Below are 22,970 nucleotides of genomic sequence, written 5' to 3' on the forward strand. Positions count from 1 at the left end.
CTCCTGCAGCCGACAGCACCAAAGGCGACCTGGCTGGGCTCCTTCAAGTGCCTGTGTTGAGGTTGCCGAGAGCCCCGGCGCGCGCCCCGCCCCCCTCCCAGGCAGTGATCTAGTTTCCCTCGGCATCGATCCTGCCAGCCTTGCCCCTCCTCCGCACTCTGCCCCGCCCAGCCCTCTTCCCTTTGTTTCCGGGCAGGGCTGTCCTGGATAGGGCTGGGGACAGAGGCAGGGTGGGGATGACAACCCCTTCCCTCACGGAAGGAATCCCCTTGGGGTCTGAGTAAGGCCTCTCCGAAGTCTCTTGAGCCTGGGCTGGGATTGGTGGCAGGCCTGAGAGTTCTGATCCTCAGGTTCCAACAGGAACCCACGGGTGTCCTTTGCTTACAGCCTAGGAAATAGGCCAGCAGTCAGTAGAAGAGGCCTATGGTCACCTTTAGACCGCTCCAGACGCAGCCCCACCCGCGGTGTCCTGGGCACTTGCTTCACTTCCAGGCCTCAGTTTCCCTTTAAGCCTCTGCCCTGCTCCAAGATTCGGTTTTCCCACTAACCAGTAAAGTAGGTTCAGTTGGAGAAGGTTGGTTGGGGGCTCTAAGTCTTGTCTTGGACTCCAGCCTCTGCCTTGCCCTAGGCCCTATTTGGGATCCTATTTAGAAGTAAAGTTGGGCAGGTTGTGACTGAAAATGTCAAGGACCGGGACAGTCTCATCCTGCCTCTACCTACTTTATTCTGACCCTAGCCCTCGGTTTCCTCATTGAGCTACTGCTCTACCCCGGCTTCCGTTTCCCTATGTGGTAAAGCAAACACCGTGGAACAGTGACTTAGGGGAGGATTTAGGGGCCAGAGGATGCTATTCATCACGCCTCTACAAAGCCAGGCCTCGGTTTCCCAATTTAGAAATAAAGAAGGGCAGGATGTTGCTGGAACGGTGGTGAAGGGTGACCTCGGGGTTAGAGGATCACTCCCTGCACCTGAGACTCCAGGCCTCAGCTGCACCATTTAGAAGGAAAGAAGGGAGGATAGGATTTTGCTGGCGCTAAGTTGAAGAGAGACTTGGAAGTTGGAAAATCGCGCTTCGCGCCGTGTCTGCGATCAGTTTCCCCATCGGCCAGAGCCTGACAGGACAGTCCCTTGGGGGAGCCCCTGTAGTCGGCGCCGGGTCGGGGGCGGCGCTGCCAGAGCAGGGTCGGGGTCCCAGGAGCATAGCCCCCTGCGGCTGCGCGCTGCGCGGAGCGGTGACATCACTCGGCGGGGAGGAGCGCACGGCTCGGGGCCAGTCTCAGCCGGGGCTCCTCGGCGGCCGCGGCCATGACGCAGGGTCCGGGTGGCCGCGCGGCCCCCGAGCCCGAGGCGCCCACCACCTTCTGCGCGCTGCTGCCGCGCATGCCGCAGTGGAAGTTCGCGGCGCCGGGTAGCTTCCTGGGCCGCGGTCCGGCGGCGGCGCGCGTGGCGGGGGCGGCAGAGGCGCAGCCCGAGCCCGGGGTCCCCGCGTTGGCCGATGTGCTGGGCGCCTGTGAACCGCGCTGCGCCGCGCCCTGTCCGCTACCGGCTCTCGGCCGCTGCCGGGGCTCAGGGGCGCGGGGCGCGCGGGGGACTCCCGACGTCGCCGACGAGTGGGTGCGCAAGGGCGGCTTCATTCACAAGCCCGCGCACGGCTGGCTGCACCCCGATGCCAGGGTCCTGGGGCCCGGGGTCTCTTACATCGTTCGGGTGAGTGCGCCTAGCCTCCTTCCCGGCGCGCCGGGGTCGGGGACCGGCCCCCACCCCCAGTTTGGTCTCTCAGACCCCAAGAGTCAAGTGAGCTCTCCCCACTTCCCAGAAACCCGGTCTCCAGTGCGCGCGCTTCTTGGCCGCCCCCACCTGCAGGCGCTGGGGTCCGGGTTCCCATGGCGTCACGTGGGGAGGGGCGGGGAGAGGGTGCAGGTGGGGAGGGGACACACGCATGCGCAGGCTAGCTTCCCCGCCCCCACCCCCCGCTGTTGCGTGGGAGAGTCCATAAGGTGAGGACTAGGTAGCCGAGGGTCCCCTCGCCCCGGAGAAAGCAACTGTCTTTTTTTTTCTGTAGTTGGGACCCAAGCTCAGGGTTCCAGATTCCACACTAGAGTCGATGAAGAGAAGGGGCTTGGATGTGCTTATGTCCTTTATTTTGGCAGATGGAAGGGTGTAGGGATTTGGCGAGATGATTTCGATCTCCAGTTGCAGGCCCTCATTCTGCCTTACCAACCTCCCCAAACATTGGGATGTAAGATGTGTGTCACCACTTCCAGACCTTTATTCTTTGCTTTGTTTTTGAAACAGGGTCTTACGTAGCTCTGGCCTGCCTGGAAGTCATTATGTAGCTGAGGATAACCTTGAATTCCTGATCCTCCTGCCTCCACTTTGCAAGAGCCAGGATGACAGTCACGTACAGCCACACCCAGTCTGTACGATGCTGGGGCTGGAGCGAGCTCAGTCCTCTTTACGCTAGGCGAGCTCTGTGTCTGCTGAGCATCAGCCCCAGCCTCTACCCAGGCTTTCATTGTGACCTTTGCAAGGGATGAGGTGTGGGGGATGGTCTACCACGTGCTCTCAAGTCACTGGGGACGGCTTCTCTGCTCCAAGCATCTACCCCTGTGTGTGCCGTGGAATCGGTCGCTTGAGAGTAAGCTGGTGTGTGATGCTCACCTTCGCCACTCTAGTCTGGCTTCCTGCCCACCACTGTTTATGAGATGACAGGTGACCTCAGAATGCTCTTTGACGGATGTCCTGGACCAGGATGCTGAGAGGATATAATATCTTCTTGTTTTCTCCACCAGGACCCACCATGTCATTTCTCCCTTCCCTGGGCTCTGCTGAGTCTCCAGTATCCTTTGTCTTGGGGATCTACAAGTAGGGCCTCATGTGGAACTGAATTTACTGGAGCACACCTGTAGTCCCAGCATTCAGGAAGCTGGAGCAGGAGGATCGCCAATAGTTTAGGCTAGCCTGGGCTACATAGTCAGACTCATCTCAAAAGATAAAGAAGGAAGGGCATGGTGGTGCACACCTTTAATCCCTGTGCCTGGGAAGCCGAGGGTGGAGGGTCTGTATGAGTCTGAGGCTGAGCTGGTCTACACAGCAAGTTCCAGATCAGTCTACAGCAATCAAACACACACACACACACAAAGACAAAAACAAACAAAAAGGAAAATATATATAGTGACAGTTCTGGAATCTTTAAAAAACAGAAGCATTATAAGAATGTGCTTTTGTTTTAATGCCAACTGTCGGGCTGTGGGGCTGCATTGGACGTCTGCAGCAGCTGACTGTGAATTGCCTCGTGCTCTAGCAGAGGGGTGGTTTCTGCGATTGTGCAGTGTTTGGAATTCTGGGGACCTTTCAGAGGGTTTATGAATGCCAGGCCCCAGAGGCTGGGGTGGTTGTTCAGTAGGCTTGGTTGCTGTGTGTAGGTAGTCATGATCAAAACAAACAAAAGCAAAGAATTTAGATTCAGGGATGTCTGTCTCTCTCTCCTATCCTGTTAAAGGGGATGAAATGGGGCAGGAGGAAGAAGAACCCACAAAGTAGCAAAGAACATCTACAAGTAGGTTTGAGTAGGTGTAATGAATTCAGATGAGGTTGTATAGGCGCAGGGTGGGTCCTCTTGCAATGACATAAAAGCCAAAAAGGGGCCAGGAATGGTGGCACACACCTGTCATCTCAGTACTGGGAAGGGGGAGGCAGGGAGAATAGAAGTTTAAGGTTATCCTTGGCTAGACGTGAGTTTGAGGCTATCCTGGGCTATGTGAGACCTTGTCACAAGACAAAACAGAGCAGCTAAGAGAAGAGGTACAGGCTGGAACAAAAGACAAGCTATAAGCCAAGAGCCACTCTGAGAGCTCCCAGATGCTGGAAGAAGGGGACCCTCTGTGGAGCCTGGGTTGTGGCTCTGTGCAGTATCTGCCCGTTCATTAGGTCTTCCTCCAGCTCCTTGGCCCATGCGCATGCAGGCTCTGGGTGTCCTCTGAAGACAACACTGACATTCTGGGTCTGGTTTATGTCTCCTTTCTCCTGTGTCCTGATGATTTGCTCTTTATGGTTTCTGGAGTCACACTGTGAGAGAGCACCCCACTGATGCTGCGGTTGGCTGCCACATACCCAGTCCCTCCAAGTCCTTGTCCTGTCTTGTGGAACTTGTTGAGAATCCAGATATTGTCATTGTTGGGGCTTCAGATGTTCAGGTGGTGTTTGGACCGGCCTCTGTGGAGCACCAGCCTTGTGGAGGAAATGGGAAATCTCTGGTCCCTGCCTGCCAAGGCTTCAATTGCAGTGAGAGAAATGGACAATAGATATACAAGAAGACAGTCATGGAAAACTGCTGGTCTTGACGGGCCAGGGATGCTAAAATAGTGAGATGTAAGTGGGCATTTGTATGGGTGGTGGGAGGTCTTCCTCTAAATTCAGTTGTAGTTAGTGGGGACAGGCTTGCACCAGGAAAGGTTAAGTTCCAAATCTGATGACTGCTGTCCTTAGGAATCCCATAGAAAGACCCAGGGAAGGAGGCTGTGACAGTTCAGCAGAGTGAGCAGTGTAGCCACAAACCAAAGGACTCAGAGGACTGTGGCCACTGGATGTCAGGGAGAGGGCCCTGTGAAGCCTCTAGACCTGGGTCCTGGTCTTTGGCCACTAGAATGTGGATGGAAGTATTTCTGGTGTTCTAAGTCTTATCCCTGTGGGAATTGTCATATTGTCCCTGGAGACCTACTCTTTGGCTGTGCTTGGATAGCTCCTCAGCTGGTGGCTGTGGTCCTTGTGGAAAGGGCTTCACTTCCTGTGGGCTGTGTTCATGGTGCTTTTCCTGACTCACCAGCCAGAACAGAGCCTTATTTATGGCCCTGGAACCACACCGACTGGGGGCCCTTGCACATTTGTGTCCTGTGGCACGTCAGCTGATGGTGACTGTGTGATGTGGTTGCTTGATCTGTCCCCTGTGGCACAGTGCTCCTCCCCTTAGTATGTGTGCTCGAGTGCTTAGTGTGTGTGTGCGTGTGCACATATGTATTCTCAACCAACTGGGTGGAGCTGGCCAGCAAGCAAGTCCCAGGAATGCTTCAGCCTGTCTTTGATTGTGTATACTGCAGTGCCCCACTTTTTATGAGGGTGCTGGGGATCTGAACTCAGGTCCTCACTCTTGCGTGGCAAGCATGTTGCTCACTGAGCCATCAGCTCCCTAGGTCCCCAAAGCACTGTTCTCATCATGTTGACATTGTGGGACGTCATGGAGCAGCAGTTGCAGCAACAGGCATTGTTTATGTACCCGACTCCCTGGGTTGAAGAGAGGACCCCTTCCCAGGCCTTTACTGCCCTGTTTGTCGGAGGCTCCACCTCTGTCTCCTGCCATGCGTGGTGGAGAAACTCCTTTCAAACTCTGAGAAGCAGAGAGTGGCCCAAAGTCCCCACAACATGTCTCATGTCTCCTTGGGGTACTCTTACTAACAGAGACAGAGGCTAGGAACAAGGGATATGGGAGCAACTGGACTCTTTCAAAGCAGGGAAGTTGGCTGATGCTCTCTGATGTACCACATAGTGAGACATGCCAATCAGAGTCCACATTGCTCTATTCACCTGTTCCTCTTCTTTATCTGTGGACAAGTTCGCCATCAGTCATCAGCCACCTACCCACCTACTCATCTGCCTACTGTCCATCCACCCATTCACCCACCCACCCATCCATCCATCTATCCACCCACCCACTCACCCACCCACCCACCCATCCATCCATCTATCCACCCACCCATCCATCCATCTATCCACCCATCCACCCACCCATCCATCCATCTATCCACCCATCCACCCACCCACCCACCCACCCACTCACCCACCCACCCATCCATCCATCTATCCACCCACCCACTCACCCACACTACCCACCCACCCATCCATCCATCTATCCACCCACCCACTCACCCACACTACCCACCCACCCATCCATTCATCTATCCACCCACCCACACCACCCACCCACTCACCCACCCACCCATCCATCCATCTATCCACCCACCCACTCACCCACCCACCCATCCATCCATCTATCTATCCATCCACCCATCCACCCACTCGCCCACCCACCCATCCATCCATCCACCTCATAGGTGAGGCTCAACTGACTTCTGTCTGCATCTCTCGCTTACTTCTTCCGAGCCCTGTAACATAGTGGTATCAGGGCTGGGTGGCCTTAGCCTACTAGCCTTCATTTGTCTTGTCTCTGTCCCAGCCACACTCTGGCTCCCACTTCTTCCCTGGTACTGCTGCTTCATCTGCTTGGCTCCTTACTGCTCCCTTCCCTTGGTCACTGTCCCATGGGTTCAGTGACATACAGGCTGTCCTTTCTGGTGGCTCTGAGCTGGGCTTGGCCTGCATTCTTTGTACCCTTTTGCACGGTGAACAACCTGGCTTGGGACTCAGGTCCCTTCCTCTAGCTCTGGCCTTGCACCCTGGACAGTCACATCACATTAGGTAACTACCAGGGTCACATTTAAGGTCTATGTGCTTCTGAGACTCTGTTCCCTTCACTGATATTATATTGGCAAAGTCATCGCATGGGTGATATATCACAGGGGTGACATATTATCACCCCTAACTGTTGAGTCCATGGATCTGCAAATGTGAGCTGCGTGTGAACATGTGTCACGTGTTCCTTCATGTTGAGTCACTTGGATGATCTCATGATGACTCCCTCTTCCCACATGTTATCTGGCAGCATTTGGAAATAATTTCGTATAAATTCATAAAAATAACACGTCTCCTTACAGCAGCTGGCTGTGTTCTCCCATGTGCCACGTATGTTCAGCCTTTTCAAGCAAAGGGCAGCTGGTGTTCATGTAAACTTCCAGAGCGCACCAGCAGATCTTAGTGTCCACGTATCCCACACGAGGGTGTCTACTTGGACTGCAGAGCTATTTGTTTGCTTCTTGTGAATCCAGCTGTCATAGGGTACCCTGCCCCCCTCCACGTGACTGTGGAACTCGGTCCTCCTGGGAGTAGGGGATCCTGTACCAGCACCACGAGGGCTGCTACCTCTTCAGAGAAACTGAGGCAGGAGTTGCAAGAGCCGAGCAGAGGTGGCAGGTGCTGTGCTGGAGTGTGGGACAGAAGGGGCCTCAGCCAGGCTCCTCTTCCCATCCCAGGGAACCTGCCCACATGGCACAGGGCTGTGGGCTGTGGCGTAAGAGTCTAGAAATGGAGCCCAGGGTGAAAACATACTATGCATCAATCTTTTTATTTAGTTTTAATCCAGAGCAGGTCTTGCTGACACGTGGCTGCAAACCCAGCACTTGGAAGTGGAGGCGGGAAAATCAAGAGTCATACCTGGTTCTATAGTGCATTTGAGGCCAGCCAGGGTCCCCCAAACAACCAATTACAAAATAAGTTGGTTTGGTGGTGCATATATTGTCCCAGCACTTGGGGAGTGGGGAAGCTGCAGAATCTCCCAAGCCCAGGAGTTTGGGGCTAGCCTCTACAACAAACAGGATGCCAAAATAAATGAATGAAAGAAACATAAATCAGCAGCAGGCTAGGAGATGCCTTGGTGGATTGTTAGGAGCCTTCCTGCCCCTGCAGAGGAAACTGCACCCAGTTCCCAGCTCCCAGGGTTGCTTGGCTCCCCACTGCCTGTAACTCCAGCTTCAGGGTGCCTGTTGCCCTGAAACCTCATGTGCACAGACCCACACGTGCTTCCTCTTCTAGCTACATTCCTCCTTTCTGTCTGAGTGCTGGGATGACAGGTGTGCACTCCCATTCTGGCTTCCCCTCCAGCTTGGAAGCTAGGTGGTGGACATGCTAAAGGTTCCACGTTGGTCTTCCTCTTATGCTGCTCTGACTGTGTGTTCCTTTCTACTGTGTGTTTTTCTAGTCTACAGAGTTTCCTTTTCTTTTGAGGCAGAGTCTTTGTACCCCAAGTTGACCTCAGACCCCTTTTATAGCTGAAGGTGACCTTCACTTTCTGACCCCCCTGTCTTTTCCTCCACCCTGGTGTTCAGAAGACAGGTGTGGGCCACCATACCACATTTATGGGATACGGCCCAGGGCCTAATACATGCTAGGTAGGAGCTCTCCTAACTGAACTGTCGTTTCTGCCCTATGAGGTTCCTATGGCGGGCAGATGGCTGGTGTTTGCATCTTTGCCAGCCATATGGTCTCTGTCTGGATCGTCTGCCAACCATGTGGGTGGCTACTGGACTCATTGAACATGGATGCCACTATCCAGTGTCACAGCTTGGACACTGAAACTGAGGCCCGGGATTGGGCCTGGGTGGTGCTCAATGCTAGGTGAGAGAGTTCATCCAGGACATCAGGCGCAAAGGTCCTGGGGCAGTGATGGTAGCTGTCGGGAGGAGAAGAGCCCTGAATGCCTAGAGAGAGAGAGAGTGGTGTCATTTGAGGGACAGCTCCTGGGCTGGGCTCTGCCTGCTGGTTGACCACCCCCTCTCTCCCCAGTACATGGGCTGCATTGAGGTGCTCCGATCCATGCGCTCCCTGGATTTCAACACCCGAACACAGGTGACGAGGTGAGGCCTTAGGATGGGGGTGGGAGCCCGGGTCTCAGGTGGACCATTCATGAGGCCTCTGAGAGCGGTATGGTGGGTTGGAGGTGACCTGCCAGGGTGGACTGGGCTCAACATGGGCCATACTTGAGGTCTGTACCTCAGCTCTGTCCCTGAGTGTTGAGCTTGGCTGTGATGGACACTCCCCAGACTCAGTTTCCCTTCAGCCTTCCCTACAGTGGGATATGAGTTCAGGAGAGGAAGAGGAAGGGCTTTGTTTTATTCCATGAATTTAAAATCCAGGACTTTGGCTCATACCTGGAATCCCAGCATTTGGGAGCCAGAAGCAAGAGGTTAGCCATGAGTAGGCTAGCCGAGGTGATAGATTGTCCCAAGAAACAAACAGAAACAGTAGATTTCTTGCCTCAACATTTCAGTTCTGTCCACTGCAAATCTTTGCTTTTGCAGAGTATTTTATAGCCACCTGATCCGAACATTGGATCTAGAACATTCCAACACCGTAAACTGAAGTCCTGTTCTAATGAGCAGTTATCCACCCTCCAACCTACCTAGCACCTACAAATTCGTTTCTTGTCTCTGGGCATTCCTTAGCATGGAGTCCCACTGTGTGGCCTTGTGTCTCTGTCTCAGCCACTCTTTGTGCTACTGTGATAAAACCCTGACAAAAGCAATTCAAGGGAGAAGGTTTTATTCAGCTAATTCAGTGCATCATAGGAAGGCAGCTTGAGGAATCTGCTCATAATAATAAAAAGTATGTAATTAATAATAAATAATAAAATAAATTAAATTTGCTGGAGTGATCATGTTCATAATAATAAACAGAGAGAGATGAATTAGTGTAAGCATGTTTATGCTCAGTTTGCTTTGTCGACTCTTACACAGTCTAGGTTCCCCTGCCTAGGGGATGGTACCACCCACAGTGGACAGCCCTTCCTACCTCAACACATCAAGACAATCCCACACAGATATTTTCTGAGGCCCACCCCTGAAGTGGTCCTATATTTTGCCACATTATTAACACTAACCACAGTGTCTCACTTATTACTGTCCTTACAACACTGCTATATTGTAGTGTATATCAGACCCTTGTTCCCATTCAGGGCTGAGTAATACTCCAGTGGGTGGATGGACACTAGGTATACAGGACTTTTCACTTCCCGTCAGCCCTGTGTCCTATTCCTGCTGCCAGCCAGATTTATAATAATTTGTTACCCTGCTCTCACGAAGCCTAGGTTAGCTTCTAACTTTCTATGTATCTCAGGCTAGCTTTGAATTCATGATCTTGCCTTTGCATCATGAGCAAAGGGATAAATACGCCTGGCATCCCACTGTTTGTTTCTTAGCGCTAGCCCTGCTGTTTCTAAGTAGGTCTCATTCTCCCACAGGGAAGCCATCAATCGGCTCCACGAGGCTGTGCCAGGTGTCCGAGGTTCCTGGAAGAAGAAGGTGGGTGTGGGCTGTGGTCCTGCAGAGCTGGTATGTGTCTTGGGAGGCTGAAGGGAGTACTGTGGCTACCCAGAGTCCCTCTGGTCCCAGGCATCTGATGCAGGTGGCTCACTGTACCTTCCCAGGCCCCCAACAAGGCGCTGGCCTCCATCTTGGGGAAAAGCAACCTGCGCTTCGCTGGCATGAGCATCTCAGTCAACATCTCCGTGGACGGCCTTAACTTATCTGTTCCCGCCACCCGCCAGGTGCGAGCCGCTGCCCTCCTCTCTGCACACCACCCCTCTGGTACCCTTACCCATAACCCACCTTTGCCCCGCCCACAATTCTGCCGTCGACCCTGCCTACATCCTGATCTTGGCTCCAACTACAGCTCCACCCTCAGCTCCACCCACAGCCCCATAAGCCTTTAAGCCCAAAGCAAGCAGTAGCTGTTTCAGTCCTATACTTCAAGACAGGGTTTCTCTGTGTAGCCCTAGCTGTCCCGAAACCCACTCTGTAGACGGGGCTGGCCTCGAACTCCTGCTTCTGCCTTCAGAGTGCTGGGATTAAAGGTGTGCAGCACCATTGCCCAGCTTCAGACGTATGCGTATGTCCCTAGATGTCGGTCCTTCCACAGACACCCGCCCAGTAGGCCTCGCCTATACGCTGCAGAACCCCTACAATGTCCAGAAATATCTGATGCCTACTGAGGTGGAGCCAGAGTGTGGGAGTCGCTATGGGAACAAAGTCCCCAGTAGCGGGGATCCAAGTGGCCTGTTTGCCTTTATGCAGGGCAATGCCACCACTAGGGCAGATCTGTCCGGAGTGATCCAGAAGTTTACCTGGGTTGGAGTGGGTTGCAACCAGGGGCTGTTCTCAGCACCCGGCGTTCCCGTCAGGAGGACTTGGAGTGGGCTTCCCCTGGATGTGGGGATAAGGGGGATGGTGCCAGACCCCCCGGGGAGAGGCATCTCCTATGGGAAAGGGCAGCATGAACCTGGGAGAGGCCTTTGGGGTCTGTCCCTAGAGTAGAGACAATAGCATTGTAGTCTGCCAGGCACTGAGGGGGCAGTGCCAGGGCCAGCTGAGCAGTTGTCCTGGCAAGAGGGGCCATGGCCAGGTCTTGTGGGGAAGTGATTTCAGTAAGGACACAGCTGAGAGGCAGAGTGGACAGCCCCTGCTGAGGGGCTTACTGTGGGGTGCACAGCTAAGATGGCTGCAGGAAGACTGACCGCAACAAGAACCAGTATCCCAATTCTACCCACCCATCCCAAAGCCCAGCCTTTAATTCTGGTTACCTTAGCTCCAACCCCCACCTCAACCTCTGCGGAGATTAAAGGTATGGGCTACCATGCTTGGCTTGAACCTGGCTTCTAACACTAACCTCAGCCCTTAACCTGGTCAGGCCCCAGTCTCTCACTTTGCCTTGGCTGATCTGGAATTCAAGGAAGTCTGAGCTGGAACTGTATCAGCTTCATGGTGCTGCCTGTGGCTATAACAGTGGCCCAAACTGTCCTGCAGGAGTCTGTTGATCCACGTGTCTGACGTTCCTGCCAGTGCTGGTGTAGGCGCATGCTGTGGGGCAGGAGGCATCTCACATCAGACACGAGACAAGACTGGCCTTACATCAGATCTGGCTGATGCCAAAAAAACATGCTTGTGCCTGGGCTTAGCTGGTAGTGTTGGGTGTGGCGTCCTGGTTATAGGGGGTCCTTTTTGAGCAGCTCAGCTGGAAGTGAGTCTCCCCCTGTACTAGCTCCAGAATCCAGGGGGTCTGGAAGGTTGGGGGGCTCTGCCCCACCAAAGACTGGGAGTCCACCACATGGAAGGAGCTCCCCAAACTGCTGCTGCTGATATCAGTGGAGAAGGGGGACCCACTCTTGGCACCTAGGGATAGTGTGAACAGGGCAGTGGGGGGGTCGCCAGAGCCTGGAGCAGAGGCTTCAGTCTGACGCCCAAGCTTCCCAGCTGGTGGAAGGACATCATTGCTGTTCCTGCTGTTCCGGCTCTTCCTGAGCCCAGAGTCCAGCTGGGGAAGATGCGTTCACTAAGACCACCGGTTCAGCTTCCTGAGGCTTATACGTGTTGTTATTTTGAATCTTAGGAACCTCTCTCCTCCCCACTCTTCCTCCTCCCACTCCTCCCCATTTTCCCTCCTCCCCACTCCTTCCCCTTTTCCCTCTCTCCTTTTCACTCCTCTCTGCTCTCTACTCCTCTCCATTCCTCCCTCCTCTCCTCCCCACACTTCTTCTCTCCTCCCCACTTCACCCTCCTCCTGACTCCTCCCTCCTCCCCACAGCTCCTCTCTCCTCCCCACTTTACCCTCCTCCCAACTCCCCACAGCTCCTCTCTCCTCCCCACTTCACCCTCCTCCCAACTCCTCCCTCCTCCCCACAGCTCCTCTCTCCTCCCCACTTCACCCTCTCACCCTCCTCCCAACTCCTCCCTCCTCCCCACTCTCCTCCCTCAAGGAGAGAGTGTTTTAATTCTGAGGAAATAAAATCCCTATACAACTTTAAGCTGAGTGACGGGCCACAGGTGGGGTGGGGCCGTGTAAGTGAATGCAAATGAACACATACCTATATCGGGAGACCTGAGCCTGGGATAGGCTGTTTGGAGTGTTTGTGTATATATGTGTAAGGGTGTTTCCATGTCTACACTTAGGTGGGTACACAATCATGTGACCCCAAGAACTGTCCTTCCTGTCCTCTCCTTAGGCCCTGTCCAGTCCTCATGGGGGCTTGATATGCAGGTGAGACTCTCAGGCCTTAGCTATGTTAGACAGACAGCAGTCAGAGAGAAGGACACACCTCCCTTCCCACGTCCACCTCTCCTGTGGCTGTGGTTCACCTGCCAGGGCTATCAGTGACTGCATGTGACCACGCCTGCCTCCCTGTCCTCACAGATCATCGCCAACCACCATATGCAGTCTATTTCCTTCGCCTCCGGTGGCGACACGGTAAGATGGGATGGGTGGACCTCTGTGCCCCGTGCCCCTGCAGCCCTCCCAGGCCCCTCTAGGGAGCTGAACCCTGTTAGCTTCTCCTACCTGTCTCTCTAGGACATGACTGATTACGTGGCTTATGTGGCCAAGGACCCCATCAACCACAGAGGTGAGCTGCATTGTGGAGGGAGCTCTGGGCCCTGGGCAAGGAACAGGGCTGTGCTGGAGGGTGACGGGCATACTGACACTGTGACCTCCCCAGCCTGCCACATCTTGGAATGCTGTGAGGGTCTCGCCCAGAGCGTCATCAGCACTGTAGGGCAAGCCTTTGAGCTTCGCTTCAAGCAATACCTGCACAGTCCGCCCAAGGCTGTAGTGCCCCCTGAAAGGTAAGGAGGCCTTAGGTTTCCTGGACCAGGCTGTGTCCTGCCTTCCGTTTCCCCGTCCCTTGTGTACCTCCATTTTCATTTGTCTGTTTAGACCAAGGGCTGGCAGGGGGCAGCCCCCTAGTGCTCTTGAGGGATGAGTCTCCTGATTTCAGCTGAGAGTGGGCTGTCTCACATCTGGGTGCTGCCTGCTGCTTTCTGACACTGGGTCTAGTAACAACAGCTGTTGGCTGTGCCAATATTCTGGACAGGGCACCACTTCCCACCCCGCAGGTCATGGTTACTGTCAGCAGTGTTACCTGGGGAAGGCCCGGCTGATGGTGGGGGTGGGGGTTGGGAAGGGAGGGCCCAGTGCTCACATAGACCCTCCCTCTGTGCCCCCAGGCTGACTGGGCTGGAGGAGTCGGCCTGGGGTGAGGATGAAGCTGCTGCAGACCACAGTTACTACAACAGCATTCCAGGAAAGGAGCCACCCCTGGGCGGGCTGGTGGACTCCAGACTGGCTGTCACACAGCCCTGTGCGCTGGCAACACTCGGGGGCCTTGGACAGGTCAGCCTCCTGTGGGGCCAGAAGGGACATAGAGCTGTCTTTGGGGTGGGTGGGAAGTGGGCCTGGGACATGTCAGGGTCACCACATCTCTCTTGCAGGGAATGTCACCGGTGTGGAGAGATGCCCGTGGCTTGCCTTGGGACATGGGCCCTTCTGGAGCAGGTAGGTTGTTTTAGCTTCACAAGTCTACCTCCTGCTACCCCCCAATGTCCCATTTGAAACGAACCTCCCAGCATGTAACTGTGCCCTGCAGGCTGTGCACTCTGCCCTGTCCCCAGTGAAGCTCTCTGTGTGCAACTGTGCCCTGCAGGCTTTGTGCGCCCTGCACTGCCTCACGCGATGAGGTCATCGCAGTTGGAGATATATTGAACTCATATCTCTAAACTCCAGGAGGCATTGCCCCACTACAAGACTTTGTCTGCTGCCCTGTAGCCTGGCCAGTGGCTAATTACTCTGGAGCTTTCCAGAATTCTCTGTGTGCACTCAAGCACTTTGCTTATGAGTTCCTTCCCTGTATGTCCCGATGGGAGCGCACACACAGTTGGCACACTGACCTTTTGTCCAGGTGACAGTCCTTTGTGACGTCTTCCCACACCTGCACGCTGAAGGCCTCATACGGTTCCTCCTCACTGGGCCATGTGACTTCTCTCTGCTGTGAGGAAGAGTGGGAAGGGTGGCTGTGGCTCCTGTGTATGTGACAGGGATCACTCAGTGCCTTCCTAGCCTTCCATCCTGGGGCTGTGGCTTTGACTGGGTTCTCCCTCCGCACCCACAGGTCACTGTTGTTCATACAGATCTCAGGGCTTCTCCGTCTCACACTCCGTCAGAGGCTTTTTATTTTTATTTTTATTTTTTTGGATAGGCTCTTATGTAACCCAGGCTGGCCTTGGATTCATTATGTGGGTGAGGATGAGATGACCTGAACCCTTGATCCTCCTGCCTCTACCCCCCCCCCCCAGGTTTTGGGATGACAGGTGAGCACCACCACCACACAAATAGTTTTGTTTTGGTTTTAAACAATAACAAAACCCAAGAAAAGGCCTCTGAGATAGGCACTCAGTCTGCAGTGCAGCTGCCCCTCAGCATGCCGCATTCTGCCAGCTCCTGGGTTTGCTTTTCGCTGCCATCAGTAGTTTATGGTTAAGCTCCTACTCTTGGTTTTACAGAGGCTATGTGACATGTCTGGGTCCTTGGAGGGCAGAGTCATGGTGTCCACACTGTTACAGAAAGGCATGTGGTAAAGCAGGGCTCATTATGACCCCAGAGGGCTTGGTCACAGCTAGTCCCTTCCAGTTCACACTTCCTGCCTGGGGTTCTGAGAAGTACCTGGAGCATCCCTGGGCTCTGAAAAATCTGCTCAACTGAGCTTAGATGGGAGACATGAAAGTCGAGTTGTTTATTTGGTCGGCGTTACCCCTAGCAACCCCAAGGGTGAGGCTGAGGGGACAGGATATCTGCTACCCCTGGGTGGGGGAGGAACAGCCTTCAGGAGACTGAGAGCTTGGTTTGAATTTGATTGCTGAGCTGAAGGCTGACACCAAGGAGGCAGAAGGATCTGGGGCTCCCTGGCCAACCATCCTAGCCCAATCGAGTTTCAGGTTCAGGGGGAGATCTTGTCTTTAGAAAGAAAGATGAAGGTTTATTGAGGAAGACACCTGTGTTGATCTCCATCTCCAGCTCCCAGTTTCCTGTGCATGGATGCATGTAATCATGTACATGCATGCATGTAAGCACATACATGTGCATTCCTACACACACACACACACATACACACACATACACACACACATACATACACACACATACATACACACACATACACACACACACACACACATACACACACACATACACACACACATACACACACACATACACACACACACACATATACACACACACACACATACACACACACATACACACACACACACACACACACACACACACACACACACACACACACAGAATGAGAACGAAGCCTCTGATTTTAAAATAAGAGTAAGATCGGTAATAGCCCAGCCATGAGGCAGGTCACACAGTGGCCTGAACCATGACTGTGACTAAACAGAGGGTCATCCAGCTCTTTGGAGCCTGGAGCTCTCCCCCTTGGCTAGAGAGCTGCCCACCTGTGGCATATCTGGACTCTGTCCCCAGCTGGAGCACTGTGTGGCTCTTGACTCCTTCAGGAAGCCTCGGCTTGGCCTGTGGAGTGACCTCTGGGTCCTGTTTGACTCACTGTCCTCACTCCCCTACCCCCAAGTCCTCTGGGTTTCTGCCTGACGTGTCACCATCTGTCCTTTTTAGTCCCGCCTGGGGATGGCTACGTGCAGGCAGATGCTCGAGGACCACATGACTATGAGGAGCATCTATATGTCAACACCCAGGGCCTGGACACCATGGAGCTTGACGACACCTCTGAGGCACCTCTACAGCTTGAGGACAGTCCCAAGAAGGACCTGTTTGACATGCGTGCGTGGCCCATCCCCGTCTGACCTGGGATTGCATGGGGGAAGGTCCTTGGGAATCTGAAGGGCGGTGGGGCTGTGAACCCCGGTTAACTAGGGATAGACTTCCTGTGGCATACCTAAGCTAGTCTGGGCAGCCCGGCTTCTGCTCAGGGCAGAGCCTCAGTAAGCGCCTGTCAGTGGGGCCTGTCAGTTCCCATCTAGCTAGTTGGCCAGGAGATCCCAGGTTGTTTTAATCTCACCTCAGGGTCTCCTGTGGGTGTGGGAGAGCTGGTCTACCTTTTTCTTTTGGGAGCACCAGCCAGGAGGGCAGTCCACTCACTAGAGCACCCCATCCTGACAGACGAAAGCTGGTGTGTTTTCCATATAGTGGCCTGGGCTAATTTTTCCTTCCAGAAGGGTCTGCGGTTGTGTGTCATTTCTACCCCTTCCCTGGACACTGTACGGTGCTAACTCCCTCAGGGCCTCCCAGATGGCTAGAAGTTTCTTCCTCCAATCTTTACAGAATCCATCCCTTTTACTGTAATTTCTTCAGTGTATGTGTGAGCATGTGGGGGCTAGAAGACAACCTTGGCGTGTGTCACTCAGTGCTTATCACCTTTCATTCAGTGGCTTGGGATTTACCAACTAGGCTAGTTCTGTCTGCTATTTGAGCCCCAGGTGCTGTTTTTGTAGAATGTTAGGAAAAAGATGACATCCGGGGTTACAGCACCAAGGTTAGGAAAAGGATGAAGGGGGTGGGGGGACATGCTCCATGGAGGTGCGGCGAGGCCTGAGGGAGATGCCTCTGGGGGAGCCCATGTTGGGAATCACTTCCCCCTGAGGAACCAGCCACACGGTGAATAGTTTATTCAGGGTATGGGGGGAGTTAAGAGGATAGTAGAAGCAGAGAGAGAGAGAGAGAGAGAGAGAGAGAGAGAGAGAGAGGTGGAGGGAGGGAGATAGTGAGGGAGAAGGGGAGGGGAGTAGAGAAGTAGAGGCTGGCCATGAGCACGTGGAGGGGGGGGGGAAGGAATGGGGAGAGGAGGGGAAAGGGAGGAGAGCAAAGATTGGGAGAACAAAGAGCAGGAACACAAGAGAGCAAGAGAGGAAGGGGCAAGCAGCCCCTTTTATAGTGCCAGGCAATTGGGGCAGAGCATACTCTGGGGTGGGGTTTACAGAATCCCAACACCAGGTATCTTCCTGTCCCCACTTCCTTGGTGTTGGAGTTACTAGGACATGCCATTGTACCAGCTTTTGACCTGGGTGGTGGGAATCACAGTGGGAAAGCAGGTTGGGCCTGAGTGACAGCTCACAGGTCGGATGTGAGGCAACCTTCCCTTACCAACAATCAGCCAATGGCATAGATGTGGTCTGCAGTGAGGCATACATGGGGTAGAAGCAGTGCAAATTGGGTGGGGATGGGGAGTCCGGTTCAATAGTGGGGGGAAGGGAGTGCTGGTGTGCCTCAGCTTCCCCTGAAAACATCTTTGACAGTGAGTGGAACCAGTAGACTTTGCTGATAAGTATTAGGCTGGCGTTGCAGAGGCTGTGCCCAGTACCAGGTTGGGCCTAGAAAGTCCCAGGGCCTGGCTTGTGCTGAACACCTGTCATTCCAGCTAAATGAGAGAATTGGGAAGGAAGACAGAATTCAAGGCTAGCTTTGGCAAATTTGTGAAACCTTGTCAAAAAGTAAAACAAGGACTGGGGGCATGATCAGGGGTGGAGCTCTGCCTAGAATTCCCCAGTGAGGGTCTGGGGGCGTGGTCAGGGGTGGAGCCCTAACTAGAATTCTCCAGTGAGGGTCTGGGGGCATGGTCAGGGTGGAGCCCTGTCTAGAATTCTCCAGTGAGGGTTTGGGGGTGTGGTTAGGCGGTGGAGCCCTGCCTAGAATCCCCAGTGAGGGGCTGAGGGCGTGGTCAGGGGTGGAGCCCCTGCTTAGAATCCCCTAGTGAGGGGCTGGGGTAGTGACTCTAGAGTGTGCCTACATGGCAAGTTTGATGGCCTGGGTTCTGTCCCAGCAATAGAAAAATAAATGACCTACAGGACCTTTTGAAGATGCCCTGAAGTTGCACGAGTGCTCAGTAGCAGCAGGCATTACTGCAGCCTCACTCCCTCTGGAGGACCAGTGGCCCAGTCCCCCTACCCGCAGAGCCCCCATTGCACCCACGGAGGAGCAACTGAGGCAGGAGCCCTGGTACCATGGACGAATGAGCCGTCGGGCTGCAGAGAAGCTGCTTCATGCTGATGGAGACTTCCTTGTGAGAGACAGCATCACCAATCCGGGACAGTATGTCCTCACAGGCATGCACGCTGGGCAGCCCAAGCACCTGCTGCTGGTGGACCCCGAGGGTGTGGTAAGTTGGGCTTCAGGGTTGGGGTCGTGTTTTTACATAATGGATCCTTTAGTATGGAAGAGGGTGGTTTCTTGTCGAAACCTTTTTCAGTTAAAAAAGAATGTCTTCTCCAAGGGGTTTGACTCACATCTGTCATCCTAGCACTTAGAAAGATGATGCAGGAGGATTGCTATAAGTTTGAGGCCAGCCTGGAACTTCAGGGTGAGAACATTGTCTAAAACCAATCATGAAACCTTTTAAAGGAATTTCTCCTTTGCATTTTGGGGTTTGTAGAAGCACCTTCACCCCTCCCCCACCTCACCCGAGGTGCTTTGCTCCTCACAATGCAGTATCGCAGTTGGGATGTATTTATCTGGGTCTCTAAGTTATTTATCAAGTCAGGGCCTTTCCAGAATCAGTCACCACTACCCCCTTAGTCAAATTCTCGCTATGTAGCCCTGTCTGGCATGAAACTTGCTCTATAGACCTGGCTTTGAACTCAGATTTCCTCCTGCCTCTGCCTTCTGAGTGCTGGGACTAAAGGTGTGAGCTGCCACACCTGGCTCTGGTCATTTTTCTCTTTTCAGATGTGTTATTATTGTTATCTTGTGTGTATGACTGTGTACTATCCGCACGTAGTACCGTCAGACGCCAGAAGAGGGTCCCAAAGGACTGGAGTTACAGATGGTCATGAACCTCCCCTGTGGGTGCTGGGAATCGAACCCCCGACCTCTGCAAGAGCAGCCAGAGCACTTAACTGCAGTCACCTCTCCAGCCCTCATCTATTATGTTTTTAAACCGCCTACTGCCTCTTGAATGGCTGCGTGGCTAAACTTGGGTTTCTTCCTTCGTGTTCCTCGTGGGAGTTGGGGGTTCAAACTCAGGTCCCCATGGTTACTCAGCAGGCACTTCCCTGCCTCAGCTGCCCTGAGCCCTGTGATTATGGGACTTGGGGACATCGGGCCTATGGTTCTGGAGTCTTGGGACTGGTTCTGGGGTGGAGTCCTCTCCTCCCCTACCCAGCGGGTCTGAGTTGGTGGGGACGTGGCCTGTGGGTGCTGAAGTCTCTGTTTACAGGTGCGGACAAAAGATGTGTTGTTTGAGAGCATCAGCCACCTCATAGACTATCACCTGAAGAACGGGCTGCCCATCGTGGCTGCTGAGAGTGAGTTGCATCTGCGGGGAGTGGTCTCTCGGGAGCCATGAGCCAGGTGCGTAGTAGCCAGATGCATCAGCTACGTCTGCCAGTTACGGGGTTCCTGTGCTTAAAGGCTGAGCCACAGTCAGGAAAATCATTCTGTTGGGCAGCCATCGCAACAGCTAATTGCAGAACATTTTATCATCCAAAAGCAAGCCTAGCCTCTAGAAGCAGCTACCCCGACCTTCAGGGGTTGTTGATTGAAGTTGTCTGAATCTGCCTGGCCCCACTCTGTGCCTGGCCCCACTGTGTGCTGTTTGGTGGAGGGTGGCTTTGGTTTAGCTTTGGGCTGCCTGTTGGTATTGGGGCTGGAGGGTTGGCTGAGGAGGGAAAGCGGAGCTGGTGACCTCAGTCTGGGCAGAGTAGGAGGAGGGAGATGACTGGTAGGGGAGGGCAGGAGACAGCAGCTGGATGTGGGGGCTGGGTTGGGGGGAAGTAGGGGGGGCGCTATGGAATTTTCCTGGAGCTGCTGGCCAGGTCAAACTGTTCATCATCCCCATGACAACGTCTTCTTCCTGTCCCCTTCTGTATTCCTCCTGCTTGGGGGCCAGGGCTGCAGGCAGAACTGCTCTGTGTTTACATGGAGGATGTGGCCCCATCAACCTCTCAGATGTTCCTCTGCACAGTACTGGGCCCAGCGCTTGTCACCCAGGCAAAGGTTCTATCCTAGCCTCAGGAGCTTGTGAGCCTAGGGTGAAGCTCAGGGTCGCTATGGTATTATGCACATCTCTTACATCTCTTAGACCACACAGTTCTGAGACAGGCACTGAGGCTGGCATCTTTGCCTGCACAGAGAGGTTAAGGTTAAGATGTTGTCCTGGGTCACACAGCGGCAGCTTGGCCTGAGGCCAGTGGTAGCCGGATGCCCATAACTGCTGAGGCTCTTTCTGTTCAGTGGACACTGATGTGGCTGTTGTCATGGTCACCCTGACTTCACCTCTTTCTGCCCACAGGTGACAATCCTCAGCCTAACTTCTACCCCCAGATGCCCTTGCTGTGGCCTTGAGGCCTCAGCCTTTTTCTCAGACCCCAAAGCCAAGAGAACCAGAACGGTTATTACCACTCCTTCCGCATGAGCCTCAGGAAGCCACCTTTTTCCAGTTGCACTTGCTCGGCTGGCTGGGCCAGTGAGACGGAGGTGAGGCTGTATAAACCAAAGACAGACCGAGTCGCCTTTAACAAAGACATCCAAATGCAGGCCCTGTACCTCTTGTCCCCAGTGGGGGTAGAAACATCAGGCTGTGTCCACAGAGTGACGTGGACAGCCCTGTGTGGGCAGGCGTAGCGTTCTGCCCTAGCTGGGCTCTGAGGACCTAGATGCACTGTTGCTTTGGGGGAAATTAAGGTGCTTTTGAGTCCAGGTTCCTGATGGGGAGCAGCCTGGGGGCTCACCTAACATAAGGGCATCCAGGTGAGTAAGAGACAGAGGATCCTCAGTGAGGTGTGGTATCTCAGCACCTCCCAGCTGTCACCTGCCTGGACCGTCAACTGTAATTAAACACAGGGTTGAGTATGGGCCTGCTGTGCCAGCTAGGGATTCCCAGGTGGACAACCCAGGCTGAGGGGGAAGCTGTGTGGTGCCCAGGGCTTGAGCAGACAGAGGGCTAGGTGGGCCCGTGGGTTCTGACCTCCCCCAGAACCCCAGTCCCTGTACCCCAACAATGAACAAGCCTCTGGTTTTACTCCAAGATAAATGGGCCTCTTTCTCTGGCGTTTCTCCAGCCCCTTCTTGGAAACACTGTGGCTTATCTCTGAGGAGCCCCACCTAGGGATTCCTGCACACAGGGGCTCCTGGGGGACTGGGTTCCTCTGTGTGGTTCTGGAGTCCATGCCAGGGTCGGCATGGGAGCAAACGCTTCCATCTGACCCAAACATCAGACACCATTAAAGTCAGAGTTACAGGTCACTTTGATTCCCTCTTCCTCCTAATACAGAAAGGCTCAGAGTCCCATCCCTACCACCCACCTTTCCATCCCCCACTGAAGTGGAAACGTACTCGGTCTCTTTAGAAAGTCAGTTGTGTCGGATGGTGTTTGGTTGGGACAGACACACGAAGGACTGTTTCCCTGAAACACACAGGCAGAGGATGTCTTGCTAAGGCAGACATGTAGAGGAACGTTTTGTTGAAGTGAACACAGATGAAAGGATGTTTTGCTTAAGGGGGACACGTGAAGAAGTGTTTTGTTGAAGCAGACACAGATTAAAAAAATGTTTTGTTAAAGCAAACACGTAAAAGGACATACGATGTTAAAAAAAGACCCAACAGACGGTGGGTGATGCTGGATGGTATTAGTAGGCCCTGTCATTCTTAATGGTCATTGTTTTTTGTGACTATAACACACACACACACACACACACACACAACTTCTGGTGGTGTTCTGGCGGCTTCTTGCTGCTTCCGCAGACTCAGGCCGATTGGCAGAGTGACGTCAGCTGATAGAGACTCACGTAGGAAGGAGGAGATCTTGGAGAGACTATAAATAGGACCCAACAGACAGAGACAGGCTTACATAGCCGGCTTCGCAACACATACCTGGGATCCAGTCTTAGTCTTTGCTGATCTTTACTTCGTTGAGAGGCACTGCAGAAACTTTTCCTGGGGTCCCTGCTGGTCCTGGTCACTCTGCTGACTTGTGCTGATTTGGCTGAGGCCTGGCTGTTTCTGCTGGCTCGAACTTGCCATCCTGACACTACTGAACTGGTGTATATCCTGACAGCACAGATGGAATTGCTCTAAAGAACTATTTGTAAATGGGTCCACTTTTCCTGTATCCTAATGACATTTCTTTCCCACTACCTCTGGTGGGAGATGGGCTAGAAGAGAGGTTAAAATATTTAGGGACATTTATTAAAAATAGGTCTTAAAGGGACTTGAAAGATAGCTCAGTGAGTTCAATTCCCAGCAATCACATGGCTGCTTATAACCATCTGTAATGGGATCCGACGGCTTTCTGGTGTGTCTGAGGACAGCTACAGTGTATTCATATACATTAAATAAATAAATAAATAAATAAATCTTTAAAAAACAGGTTTTTTTTTTTTAAAGTCAAAGCCTACTCTAAACATCCACCTCTTAACTCATCCACATTTGTCTTTCTAGCTAGCCACTCATATACCCGCCAATCCTTCCACCCACCCATCCAACTACCCACCCACCCATTCTTC

General features: G+C 53.5%; 1 protein-coding gene across 2 annotated transcripts; it reads left to right on the forward strand.

The window, feature by feature from the left end:
• The first annotated feature begins 121 nt into the window (after window positions 1-121).
• Window positions 122-22,766, forward strand: SHC2 (SHC adaptor protein 2). Of its 2 annotated transcripts, XM_080935531.1 has the most exons (13): window positions 122-1,707; window positions 8,452-8,522; window positions 9,905-9,965; window positions 10,091-10,210; window positions 12,850-12,903; window positions 13,006-13,057; window positions 13,151-13,277; window positions 13,659-13,824; window positions 13,923-13,986; window positions 16,132-16,296; window positions 18,318-18,628; window positions 19,685-19,818; window positions 20,759-22,766. In XM_080935531.1, exons 1-12 carry the CDS (start codon window positions 1,306-1,308, stop codon window positions 19,811-19,813), a joined length of 1,722 nt encoding a protein of 573 aa, XP_080791657.1. In that variant the 5' UTR covers window positions 122-1,305; the 3' UTR covers window positions 19,814-19,818; window positions 20,759-22,766. The 2 variants fall into 2 exon arrangements, with proteins under 2 accessions (XP_080791657.1, XP_080791658.1); XM_080935532.1 differs by lacking the exon at window positions 10,091-10,210.
• Window positions 22,767-22,970: the final 204 nt, after the last annotated feature.

This window comes from Micromys minutus, assembly GCF_963924665.1.
Source record: "Micromys minutus genome assembly, chromosome: 22".
Taxonomy (NCBI): Eukaryota; Metazoa; Chordata; class Mammalia; order Rodentia; family Muridae; genus Micromys; species Micromys minutus.